Below are 14,276 nucleotides of genomic sequence, written 5' to 3'. Positions count from 1 at the left end.
TTACCATTTCTCTGTCAGGCTCAGGTATTGGTATTTGTACCATCTTACATTTCATGTCCGTTAGTAAGTATTAAGTTTTTGCTGTTTTTAACATCAAGAGTAATACACGCTTAAATAACTTGATTTAGTATGATTTAGATTGTCTTGATTTAGTATGAGTTAGCTGCTTGAATGAGCTGAGAAATGTTTGTTTATTTTAGATCCTTTTCTTCCATGTTTTCTCTTTCATGAATCATGAGGCAAAATTGGTTTAAGAAAATTTTATGAGCACATTTTCAAGATAAATTCATCTTAAAGATAAGTACCATAAAACTATCGTAAAACTCTCATGAGGCTTTATGGAAGTTTCTCATAGGTATTTTGAAAAGGATATTGAGTGGGTTTCAAAACCGCTCCTCAGGCCAATCACACTTATTGATGAGGGAGTTTTATAGAGGACTCTTCAAGTGTTCTTTAATTACTCTTGGAAACTGTTGATAAATAAAAACCACAAGTACTTAGAAAAACTTATGATAAAACTCGATAGACTTAGTAATGTTTTAAGAATACAACCATGAAATATAAATAAAACTAAATCACATTTGGATTGTTACTTTGGAATCCTTTGTTTGGCCAGATTTGACCAAAAACCACCAATCCCTCCAACTATTCACAGCTGCGCCCAATCGAAAGATATTGTGCTGTGGTGGAGCGGACGCTTCCTGAAAAGAAGCCAAAAGATTTCATGCATGATCACAAATTCATTTTTTCCGAATTGTTAAATGAAAATTCAGATGATTCCTTAAAAGTCATTTTCTCTATCTCTCGTCATTATTTAAATATATTGATTCATAAAAAAATCCTTTTCAAATATTATTCTAGATAATTTAAAAAAATTGAGAATGTAGAGTTTCTTAGTTTAGCAGGGTGAACGCATCCACAAGGTTCAATTGAATTCTGATAGGGAGTTGCCAACATCTGGTCGAGTTGGCGCCAAATCCGTCTACTACCAAAATGTGAAATAAAAAAACACTCACAATTAAAAACTTCCGAACAATTACCTTGCATCATTCATTAGCATATTGTCCATGCTGGGCAGCTTAATACTTTCGTTAGCGTCTACAGAGGTCACCATTAGTTCGTTACAGGCCTGCGACTTCATGCGTCTCTTGCCGTACACACTAATTGCGTGTATCTGCAGATAGTAAATACTGTTCGGTTGTAGTCCTTTAATCTCGAAATGTCTCGCAGGCTGCATTGAAAATGAAAAAAAAAAAACAGTTATTTTATTATTGATAACACTAAATGCATTCTTTACCGCCGATATGGTCGCCGTTTCTTTGAATAATGATGAATTTCCCATTCGAGCGCCGCTGGTTGCATTTAAATACAAACTCCAGCTAATTTTGTACTTTTCCACCGGAAGATCAGATCGCGGAAGCATCCACGAGATTTTCCTATTATATGTTCCATTGGCGTTCGGTGTCAATGGTCCTAATGTGAGATTCTTCGGGGGCTGCGGTGGATTCGGTCCTGCTAATAAAAGCGGTAAATATTAGTTTAAGAATGGTATACTGTCTGAGTAGTTACCGACTTTTACTCAGCTGAAACTCCTTCGAGACTGTTGAGTAGCCTTTGGTACCGAGTTCGTTGACCGCTGCAACCCGAACCTGATACCAGCGGCCGGGTTTAAGCTTCATTTCTCCAATGTAACGCTTCTGACTAGCCGGTCTGGCCACTTCATAGATTACAGTCGGCATGTGGTATTGCCAGTCGTCCTCTAACTTCCGCTCCGCGAAGCTAACACCAATGTGATGTCGAGATTCTACCACAAAGTAGACTGCGCTGGATTCTTCTTCCAGTGAGATATCCCACTGTATTTCAGCCATTCGGAAGCTTCGCCCAGCCTCCCGTAAACTGACATGGGAAGGAACTGGCGGTAAACCAGACACCTTGTCCAAACCTACCGGGGCTTGGCAACTCATGCCGCAAGAATGAGAACAGCATTTCTCCACCCCAGGACAGTGGTAATCAGTGCTCTGACATGTATTGAGGCAAATTGCTTCTAATCGGTTCAGTGGGTCCTTTGGGCAGTCTCCGAATTTTTTGTACGTTGGGTTACCAAGATAGTCGCGGATGCAGCTGCTCTCGCACTGTAGAATGCATAAATAGATATAGTACATAGAAACAACGGAAATCAAGGGGTGTGTAAATATCGCGCACGGAAACTGAGCCAATCTACTGAAGCGAACAATTAACATTCATTCAATCAAAGTCAGAAAAAGTACCATAGTCTTTTTGTCGAATGTGTTCGTACATTTGGAACGACATCGGGCTATCAGCAGGTTGTCCGTGTGTCTTCGACTGAGCGGCACACTTCCGTTACTGGTTGCCAGAGTTGATGAGGCACCAAGCAGGTGATGAATTAGGATCAACTTTACGACACCGGAGGTGGTCAACATCTGTAATGATAATAAGAAGAATTTCAATATACTAACAAAGTTGAAAAAGATTCGTCGCAAATCTGTGTTTTTGTATTGTATGTTTAATAGGGGTCAAACGCATCCTGAAAGGTTTCTAGAAAGACAAATTTGACGATCAAATGAAACTCTGAACACTACCCGGTTCCATGTACACAGTTGCCTCACAGGCCTATGATTTTCGATACTTTGATACAAAATGCACTACTTTAGAAGAAGAATAAGTAGGTTCAGATAAATTAATTCTTGAATTGGATTTAAATTTCAAAGTTTTTTGAATCAAACCGTCTTAATTACATTCACGCATTCGTTTTCTGTGTTAATATAAATATCTTTAATCAAATATGAGTATTACGTCACTGTTCGATTTTTTGTTTATTATTTCACATACAAGTGAGTGGTATGTTTGACAATGGACGATGTTTGAAGACGAGGTGAGCATCTCGCCTCGCCCACAGTCTTTGACGAGGCGAACAAAATGTTGTATTAGGGAACGCGAGTTAAACTTGGCCTTCTCCAAAGACCAGCCGACTCGCCATTCGCCTCGTCTTCTGTAAGAGGGGACAATACCTCGCATGGATTTTGAAAACTTGATTAACCGTAGATCTACGTTAAAAATATACCTATTCTTACGTTGGCGGGTCGTTTTCGACACTTATATATTTTGTATGATAACTCATGGTGAAATTGGTGAAATACATATTATTCGAATCGTCTTCTCCGTAAAACTTCACAGATTCTTAATTTTTTTTGCAACTTCGGCAACATATTCGTTATTACTACCAGTTGAAAAGACTTTTCTGAGAAACAACTAATTGCTTGATTCGATGTTTTTCCAACTGACTCGACATTTCAACAAAATAAAATATTTCCTTCGTTCGAAATACTGTTAGAAATAACTCTACTAGTGTAATCGAATCAACAAACTGCAATTAACTAAATGTCATCTCCATGAAAATCGCGCTACAATATGATGGGTCGAAAACCAATGAGCTATAGTTGAAACCTATTTCAACCTCCGATTGGTCGCTTAATTCAACGCGCTTGCTTCAACACGGTCGACAAAATATTATAACTAGTCAACCGAGAATGCATAATTTGAGTTATATATGAGCCTGCTTCTGCTCAAACCAATCAGTTTACAAGTAGAAGGCCACAAGTATGGTCCTAACCAAGTAGTAGCGGGTAGCAGCAGTACCGGCAGCGGATGTATGCAGTGGGAGTACCTGTAGCGGAAGTAGTAGCAGCGTTCGTAATAGGTGAAGTGGCTCCTTGTCAAAAGCTATCCTTGTGCGGTAGCTTTAGCTATATTGGTCGACACTTCCTCCAGCTAAAAACTTCCTTATTTTGGCAACACACAAACGAGTGTGTTGGCAATAAAAATCTATCGGCCATCAAATTTTCAATGTTAAAACAGCTTTCCACTGTGTCTTCTTCTGAAGAGTGCCATGTTCCCGCTGCCCGTGAAAACATAGAGATGCGATTAGCTTCAAAAGCAAAGCAAAGACTTGGTGCTACATTCCGATTCGGAACTTGACCTTCTGTTTACTATACGCAGCCAACCGTTAAGTGTACAGGACAATTGCGGGGCTAGCGCAACGAACCTACTGACACTAACAGTCTCTCCCGAGTCAAGACTTGAACCTACGACGACTGGCTTGTTGGGCCAGCATCGTACCTCGAGACCAGCTGGGGAGGCTAGAGGAGGCGATTAGCATCATATACGATATCAAATTAACCCTAACAAAAACAATATCGCACGCTTAGCCTTGAGGGTTAATAGCGGTCTCGATCAACTAGATTAGTTGAGAGAATTCGTTAGCAGCAGCGGGTTGCGCCAGTAAACAAACCACATCACGTATCTAAGCAGCAGCGAGGTAGCACCAAACGTCTCGATATGCCAGTTAAAAGCTTCGGCCTTCTTCCCGCAATAAAGTTTTGCTTTATCTTGGCAACAACACATTCTGTGCTGAATCCAAGAAAACACAATTCTGTCGCAGCTGTCTTATTTACTGAATGCTAAAACAGCTTTTAAAGTTTTTGAACAGCATAATGCCTTTCTCAAGGCAATTAAACAAGTAATTTAGGGTTAATATTTTTTTGGCAATAACACAAGCATTTTGTGCTGGATCCTAGCAATCAAATTCAGTCGCGATCAAAAAATTTACTTTATTTATTCACCTAATCCCCCCACTGCAGGGGCAGCACAAAGGCTGTGATCAGCATAACCGATTTTGAACAACAGACCGCCCTGTTCTGTTAGAACACCTTAACATCAATTCGATTTTACAGGAATAAATTGAAATTCGATCAATCAGCATAAACAGAATTTCGTCGTCTGCCAGTTGCTCAGTTGCATTATGATGCAATACGCAACAGCGAGCAAACGAAATCGCTTGATGTTATAAACCGTGACACGATGGGGGTTAAAATCGTTGCGTGTGTGAAAGCACGATCGGTGTTTATTCGTTGTATACAAAAATCAAATGCGAATTGTGGAATAATTCGTCTAAAGAACATTGGAGAATGGCAAAAATGAACAGAAAGGCGTGGCCTATTTCGTAGCAACGTTCGACTATAAAAGAGTGTTTCTGGTAAAATCAGCTACATTCATTAGTCGAGAGGTGAGCTGGATAGACCGTCCACAACGTTGACAGCAGTATTAGCAGATATCAGCATATATCAGCACTCAGCAGTTACAGCGGATTGCGCCTGTGGCTGCCTTTAAATCAAACAAATCACTCGCCCTGTGGTTGGTCACCATGTCTCAGGAGCAGCGCGGTTCTTCTCACTTCTCAGCTCGTGTCGCCAGACTGACGTCATTGTCCCACTACTGAGGCAGCAGAAAGGTTGCCATCAGCAAATTCAGTTTTGAGCAGCAAAATGCCTTTTTCAAGGCAAATAAACAAGTATTTGAATGTTAATAATTTTATAACAACTCAAGCGAGCCATCTGTGCTGGATATCAGCAATTTAAATCTGTAGCGGCCGTCTCATTTACTGAATGTGAAACAGCTTTTACAGCTCGTGTTTTCAGTGTCTTCATTCCCCCACTGTTGAGACAACAAAGCAAGCATTAGTAGACTTTATGACTCATTAATGAAACACTTACCACAATGCATTTGTTAATAGTGTGCGTAGTTCTACGTCAGTTATGCGGTCGTGTCTTGTATACAACCTCCTACTTTTTTTGGCACATTTTGCATGTGTAGGATAAGTACAACGATACACCGTGCCCCAGTGCTGAGTCGAGAAAATTTCCAGCTCGAAAAGATCCTCGACTCGATCGGTAATCGAACCCGATATCACAATCGTGTGGGAGAGCTAGCCGACCGACATCGCTAACCACAGAGCCACGGGAACCACTTTTTCTCGAATGTGCTGGATGTTAATCGATATAAACAATTCGAAATACCTGTATAAATTTATTCAAAGGTTGCAACAGCAACTATTAGAATAGCTATATTTATTTTTCTCTAATAAATCTCTAATAAAGCCTAAATTTCATTTCCAGAACGCTTGATAATTTGTGACGTATCGTAAGCTTTGTAAATACCGACTCATGCAGCGATTTTTGATGAACGCTTTGTAATTTTTTGCTGAGCTCTATTCTCTATTTGACGTTTCAGCGACAATGAAAAAATACCAAACGGTAATCAAGCAAATGAATTACAGAACCGATTACTGATGGCTGGCTGGATTACTGAAAGGCTGTCGTAAATCTACGTTAACCTTGCGATTGTGTCCAATAAACAACCTCTTAAACTACTTATTATTTTTTCCAATCCCTCAAAGAGTATGTATTTCTGCAGAGTAATTGAATGTTCGAACAGGAGCCATCCACATTCCACGTGGACAGATTTTTAACGATATTGATTCCCCCCCCCTCTCCCCCTCCATGGACATCTGCCCATATAAGTTGTAATAATTTTCTTTGGACTGTGGACCAGTGTTACCACATTTTCATCCGTACTGAAAGCTGCAAAAATCTTTTTCATCTGTACTATTCTCGGAATAAATCTGTACCAAAATCTGTACCATTGGACCATGGTTTCTATTATGCATTTTTTGAAGAAACAACTTCAACAATTTTTGTTTATTTTTCATGCACCTGTGACGACGCGGTATTGACTCTGTTAATATTAGTTTTGAACTTCTACTGTTCGACTGTTAATACAGTTTTGGCGACAGCTGCTATTTTTTCAACCGACCACTCAGTGTTACCCTTCTCGACAATAAATTCCGGAGTTTGGGCAGTATATTCTAAGTGTATGGGCTGCAACAACGCATTCATTGCATCGTCGTGGAATCTGTCACAATGTTTTGTTTAATCTTTTGCAACCAATTTAAAAAATCGGTACTTATCTGTACTTTTTCACAAAAATCTGTAATCTGTACGGTACAGAATCTATACCGAAAAAGCCGAGAAAATCTGTACGTTTCCAGATAAGTCTGTACAGTTGGCAACAGTGCTGTGGACATTACACAAACCCCCCCACCTCAAAGCTGTCCACGTGGAATGTGGGTGGCACCATATTTCAATATAACAAACATGTCACAGATAATCTGATTATTTTTGACGAAGAACTACGTTTTACTTTAGCATACCACACAGGGATGCAAACTGAAAAACTGGGACGAAATTTGTCCCTTTTCAAATGCTCATAGGTCGGTTGGTTTTCAACCGATTTTCTTCATTCTTGCAGCAATCGATTGGAAAATTATACACGCATCTGCCCAAATGCAGAAAAATGTTGTTTGAATCTACGAACTATTGCACTATTGAAAATTGTCAAGCTTTGTTGAAATAAAAATAACGTCCTCTGATTGGTCGCTTGCTGCTGTGTGTGTATGATATGGTGTCATGTGTATATGTGTGTATGATATGGTATGATGTGTGTATGGTATAATGATATGGTATGATGTGTGTGTCTATGAAATGGTATGATTTGTGTGTGTGTATGCTGTGTATGGTTTTTAACTCGGCACGATCTGCTAACTGCTGAATCTGGTTCACGAAATTCACAACCCTTCATTAGTAGACATTATAACTCATTACCCAAGTAAAAATATTGGTTTTATCAAAGTTTTATAGCGCTCAATACAGCCAAAAAAGCGCTATAAAACTTTGATAAAAACATTTGTGTTACTAGGGTAATGAAACACTCAATGCATTTGTTAATAGTGTACGTAGTTCTTCGTCATTTATGCGGTCGTGTCTTGGATACAACCTCCTACTTTTTTGGTGATTTTTATTCGTTTCAGGTTATAGTTAAAACGTTATTTCGAATTTATTACATTAATCTCGTAACTTTGTATCGATGACGTTTGAGTGATGGCTTCATAGCTATACGAAGTTGGCGTTCATTCATATTTTTTTCGCAAAATATCCTGTACTGTTCACATGAGTAACGTCTTGATAAATCGGTACTTTTTGTTTTGAATCGTTTTGATCGGCATTTTAAAGATTTTTAATGGCAGAAAAATAAATAATAGCTAAAACATGTACCTGACCTACACATTGACTGGAAATCATTGTCGTCATTTCTAGTTATTGATGGTGCATTGAACCTTAACATCTTTTTTGCTTTCGTTATCACGAATATTATCAAATATGTTGTGTACTGTATGCACCCGCTCAGTATGTCAGCTACGTACTCCTGTGAATTGATTCGGATGTATTAATAAGGTCAATTTACAAATAATTACCGACAACACAGGTTTGCCCCAACACAGGTTTTGCCTTAGAGCTCAAACTGGAATAACAGAAGAGTTGTGTGCAAAGCCACGACCGCAAGGTTGAAGCAGAATACTTTTACAAGAAAGATAACCCGGTTGCTTGCGTGCCAGTCATTTTTTCTAGTAAATAAACGGTGACTAATCAGATCAATCGACGCGCTTCAACAAGGATTGATCATTTTCAATAATATAGTAAGTTGCTTGTCATGGTTGGGACTTGACAATTTTTAAATTTTGAGATGAAATTATTTTGATGTCGTGCTCATGACTGAACGAAAAGATAATTCAGTACGTTCTGAGACACGGAGATAAAGTAAAATTTATAACTTTTACAAATTTGGAAATGTGAATTAACTCATTAGAAAATATTAACTCTTCAATTAAGTTTTTATTTCATCCTGAAAAGGACAATTTGTTGTTCATTTAAGTATCGGATAAAATGCCGATCACATCTTTGCCTTATCACTGACAGTGTGAATAAAATATTCCTTGTGATAAAATAAACAGTGAAAAACTGATTTAACACTCAAAACTAGACGGCTAACGTGTTGTCAAAATGAGTCAACTTTTCATTGAATGCATTTACACTTTATTTCATTGAATGCATTTATTTCACTAAAGTTCTCACTGCATCAGTCGCTATCGACGCTGAGATCCGCTGCAACTATTGCGCTATCCATAGCCATGCCACAGCTGCGGCCGCTTTCCGCCATCGCTGGTATCCACTACACTGCTAGTGCTGCTGCTAAGAGAGGACGACTGCTGTTGTCGCTGTCTAGAACTATTATGAGCGGCTTCGGCTGAAACAGGCTCTTATATAGGCCAAATAGCATGTTTTAAATTGCAAGGTATATGTTTCTGTCGATCGTGCTTGGGAAGCAATCATATAACGACCAATCAGAGGTCGAATTTTTTCGATTTGACAAGGCTTGACTATTTTCAATAGTACAATAGTGTGAAAAATAATATTACAATTATCTTCTTTTGGGAAGAATCTTAGAAGCTTTTACAATCTATTGCTTCAAGAACGAAGGAAATCCATCGAATAATAACCGATTTATTAGCATTTGAAATTGGACATATTTTTCACTTTTTTCGGTTTTGGATTTTCATTTCACATCCCTATGTAGCCGAACTTCCTGAGAGAAGTATTCTACTTCAAAAAATGAAGAATTATAACTTTTTACCCATTCCTGTAAATTTTGGTGCCTCTAGCAAAAATAGAAGTGCGTCAAAAGACCGCAAAGTAATTGCTCGGCGGTTCATCACTTCTAAATACGTTGGCTTTTGGGAAAACTTCTTAGTAGTCTCTGAAAACTTTACGCACTTCCGAGCTGGCTGGCAGGAACGGTTAAAAAGCTTTCATTTTTTCCATTTTGCAAATCGTCGACAAATGCGAGCAATTACACTGCGGCCTTAATTGGGAATTTGCTCAAAGGTCTATCAAATTTGTAACCAATGTTTATGTTAACATAGGTATAATCATAAGTTTCATTTCACTGAAAAACAAAATTCAGATGAATGAGAATGTTTCGTAACTATATGTACCTATTTAGTCTATTTCCACTAAAAGGAGCTCTTGCCTGATATTTTCGATTTCATTCACATTTTTTATTCAAACCCTCCTCCATCCACCAACGCACGGAAGCTCTCCTACAAAATTATTTGCTACGTAGGAATTACTTTGTTACGGTTTCATCAAAATTGAATGTTACACGTGCATCCGACCTTCACTCAACAATGTTGTTCACGAGCAGTGGCACCATTTAGTAATGAAAAACGCATCAGTTAACTTTCGAGGACTTGACATTCAGGTTGTTAGCTGGCTCGTCATAGTCCTTTTACAGGAAAAAAAATTAAACTGTGATGGATTGTGCAGGGAAAATAATAAAATATTTCTTAATAGTTCCCACTCGAAATTATTTTTGTATGGATTGCGCATAATGAAATATTTCTAGTGTATGATTTAACAAATAATATAATTATGTAAATTTCATTTGAATACTTCTGTACTGCTTCAACTAAGTATTGCGAAATCGGGCTATGCATCCTCTGATCCTTGACGTGTACCGAGAGCCTGCGTCACTTCATATACAATGTTATAGTAAATTAAAAAAAAATCAGCCCTAGTACTAATCATTAAGATAAATATATACATTACTTTACTACTGCTTCTCTCGATATATCATCATATAAAGCGACTGTCTGTCCACGTTCCACGCCGGCGAACTACAATACCGTATGTTTTTTCTGCGTTTTTTTGCGGTGAAATAAATAAATCATAAAAGAAAAGAAAAATAAACGTCGTCGTTGTGTGTGGAACAGTCAACCATTGACGACAATTCGTCGTTAAAAACCCTGACCCAGGGCACAACGCTTTACGTTATTTGTTGATTGTATACAAGTTTTGTTTGCCCTTTCTTGCAGCGTATAAATGCAACAGGGAAGGTTACGCGTATATGATGCCCTCAATGATTGAGTTCGATCGGTTTTCGGATACGTTGGCGAAATTTTGATAAATAAATATGACGACGCTGCGTACTTCCTCTCGATAAAACCAAAAGTTGCAACCTTTCGTCTGCGTTGAAAGTAAAAAAAAAGTCTCATTCGACGTTTCCGAATACTCGACAATTTCGTCTTACTAGCAATTCATATGGTAGTCGGTTGAGAGTTACCATTGCATCCATATTATTACGGCATTGTCTCAGGACAAAGAGTATTTTGCCACTTAATTTGAAATTTGACATACTCGTCACCACGATTGTTACCGGTTCTTTTTTTTATCGCTTGTCGCCGTTACCGGATAGGCTTCGTTCCGTTTCATACACGAATCTGACTCAATTGCACAAGTCAGCGCATATTTCTACACAAAAGGTAAAAGATTGATGGGAACCGGTACCTTGGTACGCGATATAATGTTGCAGACAGTTTTTCGTTGCTACAATATGTGCAAGGTTTTAAATTACGATACGCTACATGATGGGTTCAACGAGGGATGGATGGCGTGATCCGTGCTTTCGAAGTGCATCGAATGGGTTGATTTATAGCTTCCTTAATGGAGGCCAGAAATGTACCTGACAATCGACATGACTAAGCAGATTAATCCTTTTCGTCAATAACTAATCACCTACACTCCTTGACCCTATTACCGTTAGTAGGGACTATTATCCGCTTAAAAGTATCGTCTTGCCGACTGAGTTGAGCTGTAGTTCTAGGTAACGGTCAGTTGATTTCGGGTTCCATAACACATGCACATCCAGGGACCACAAACTGCAATCCTATGAGAATTTGTAACGCCGCTGTGGATATTAATTCACGGGTTCCGGAGCGTCGAGCATAACCGACAAGGGAGAATTATTATTTTCCTTTTCTTGGTTAAATTTTTTGCGAAACTTGTTTCGGTTGACTGTTACAGCTGTGCTAGAAAAGGTGCTGAATATAAATCGATACATGTGCCTACAAATTTTTGATAGTTTTATCAATTCAAAGACAAACAAACGACATAAATAAGATTATAGAAAATTGCGAGTGACAAACAATGCTGGAAAAGTCAAATGTATTATGTAAATATCAAAAAATTAAAAAAATGGACAATTTTCGGACCACTATTTTAACACAATTGTTAATAATTGTTCGGGTTATACATTTTTGAGAGGCATTGTGATTGTTGCTTCAATCAAGAATTGTATAATTTTTTAAGTCTTCCAAAAATTATGATACAGAATGAACTACACTAAACCGCGTAAAAAACCGCGTAAATGCCGGAATCCGCGTAAAAAACCTCGTAAATTCCTGAATCCGCGTAAAAAGCGCCCTTAGTGTACTCGAATGGTTCCTTCCAAATAGAAAAGCAGTAACTATGGCGAACCTTTGCTAATATTCTATTTGAAACAATTCTGGCAACCAGATTTAACTCCGCATGACTTCATTAAAAAAAAGCAAAGCCTTGGTGCTACATTCCGATTCGGAACTTGACCTTCTGTATTTTATACACAGACTTCGCAGCCAACTGTTAGGTGTACAGGACAATTGCGGGGCCCGCAATAACACTAACAGTCTCTCCCGAGCCGAGACTCGACCTACGACAACTGGCTTGTTAGGCCAGCATCGTACCTCGAGACCAGCTGGGAGGGTCATGACTTCATTACAGAATCTAAAATTATGTATCACGTTCAAAACATTAATAAAGGTTACTCTCATAAAAAATTTATAGCTAACAAAACATGATACGGTATAACGCAAATTCGTTGCGATTCGATATATCGTAACGAATTAAAAAATAACGTTATTATGAGAAATGCCTTGTATTTTGATTGAGCCATTTCTTTTTAATTCTTCAACGGCAACAAGCGTTTTTCTTGATGCTTGGAAAATTTCAAAATTACACCTTTTCAGAAGAACCTAACTCAAACACGATAGATAACCTGCAAAAATCATCAAAATGAATCTTTGTGATTACATAATCAGAAATGAACTTGTTAAACCAATTTTTTTTTATTATTATTTACCTTTCACCTTTATTGTTTATAACATAACAAGGATTAATACTAAATATTAATTGAACTTTCTTGGTTGGCTTGCACCCCCAGTGAGATTTAAATCTCATTGAAGGGGATGCTCGTAAATTTACAGTTCTCAGATAACGTTCGCCTAACGTAAGAAATGTGGAAGCTTAAGCCTTACTAATTGTGACACGATATTTTTAAATTGTTTTAGGTTTGTCTCATCTTTCAATGTTGCTGGTAGCGCGTTGTATAGTTTTTTTTCCATAGTACGAAAAAGCTCTTTTCCCGAATTCGCTATTTACTCTTGCCATTGTGAGATTTGACTGGTTTCTAGTGAAGTGGTTATGAGATGCTCGTTCAAATAGTTGATTATGATGGGTTGATTTGTGCCATAAAATTTTATGCATTTGAATCAGAGTTTGCTTTTCTCGAAGGGCTGCTACTGGCACGACAGATGCGGGTGCCTCTTCAAATAAGCTAATTGTTGAGTACATACGAGGTTTCCGGTAAACTGCTTTCAGGCAACGGTTTTGAAGAGTTTGTAATGACCTTATTTTATACTGGCTTGCTGCCCCCCAGATTGAGATCATGTACTGTAATTTGGATTGTACGAAAGCATGATATAAATTAGGCATCTGTTTTGTCGGTAAATAGTTGGAAACTTTATACAGAAGTCCGCAAGTTTTACTGATTTCAGACTTCAGTTTACTTATGTGGCTGTACCATGTGAGATTTGTATCAAATATCAGGCCTAGATACTTGTAAGTCTCAACTTTATCGATTGTTTCACAGTTTACTATCAAAGCATCGCTTGTGGGTCGTCTTGTGCGGGTGGAATCGAAGATCAAATATTTAGTTTTTGATATGTTGAGGGATAGTAAGTTTTCAGCGAAGTATATCTGCAACTTTTCCATATCCTCCTTCATTTGTTGTACAATTTGGTTCGAGTCAGTGGATGCATAAGACAAGGACGTATCGTCAGCAAAAAGACGTGGTATTCCATGCAGTCCAATTTTTGGCAGGTCGTTGACATAAATCAAAAAAAGGAGAGGCCCCAAGTTGCTGCCTTGAGGTACTCCGACGGTCGTACTTAGGTTATTACTACGAGAGTCATTCACAACTACAAATTGCCTTCTAGATGAAAGATGGCTTTTTATCAAATCGTTTGCTGGACCCCGAATACCATAGTAGTCAAGCTTACATAACAGAAGTTCGTGGTCAATCGTATCAAACGCCTTTTTGACGTAGAACTACGTTTTTCTTTAGCCTACCACATAGGGATGTAAATAGGAAAACTATTAACGAAAAAGGGACGAAATATGTCCCTTTTTAAATGCTTATAAATCGGTTTGTTTTCAACCGATTTCCTTCATTTTTGCAGTAATTGTTTGGAAAATTACACACGCATCCACCCAAATGTAGAAAATTGTTGATTGATTATGCAAACTATTGTACTATTGAAAATTGTCAAGCCTTGTTTAAACGAAAATTACGTCCTCTGATTGGTCGTTATATGATTGCTTCCCAAGCACGGTCGACAGAATCATATACCTTGAAATTGAAAACATGCTATT

The 14,276-nt window shown here is 38.2% G+C and overlaps 1 protein-coding gene across 4 annotated transcripts in view; it reads right to left on the bottom strand.

The window, feature by feature from the left end:
- Positions 1–14,276, bottom strand: part of LOC129717600 (anosmin-1) — a 39,653-nt gene that overhangs the window by 12,361 nt on the left and 13,016 nt on the right. For 3 of the 4 annotated variants that reach the window (XM_055667614.1, XM_055667617.1, XM_055667615.1), the window contains exons 2-5: positions 2,268–2,441; positions 1,574–2,132; positions 1,298–1,515; positions 1,041–1,231 (exon numbers count right to left, since the gene is read on the bottom strand). In XM_055667614.1, coding sequence (XP_055523589.1) covers positions 1,041–1,231; positions 1,298–1,515; positions 1,574–2,132; positions 2,268–2,441 — 1,142 coding nt within the window. The remainder of the gene's footprint in view (positions 1–1,040; positions 1,232–1,297; positions 1,516–1,573; positions 2,133–2,267; positions 2,442–14,276) is intronic. The other variant, XM_055667616.1, reaches the window with a different exon arrangement.

The sequence above is a fragment of the Wyeomyia smithii genome, chromosome 1 (assembly GCF_029784165.1).
Source record: "Wyeomyia smithii strain HCP4-BCI-WySm-NY-G18 chromosome 1, ASM2978416v1, whole genome shotgun sequence".
NCBI classification, from domain to species: Eukaryota; Metazoa; Arthropoda; class Insecta; order Diptera; family Culicidae; genus Wyeomyia; species Wyeomyia smithii.
Note: the sequence above shows the minus strand (reverse complement) of the source record. Positions and strands in the feature narration are given on the sequence as shown.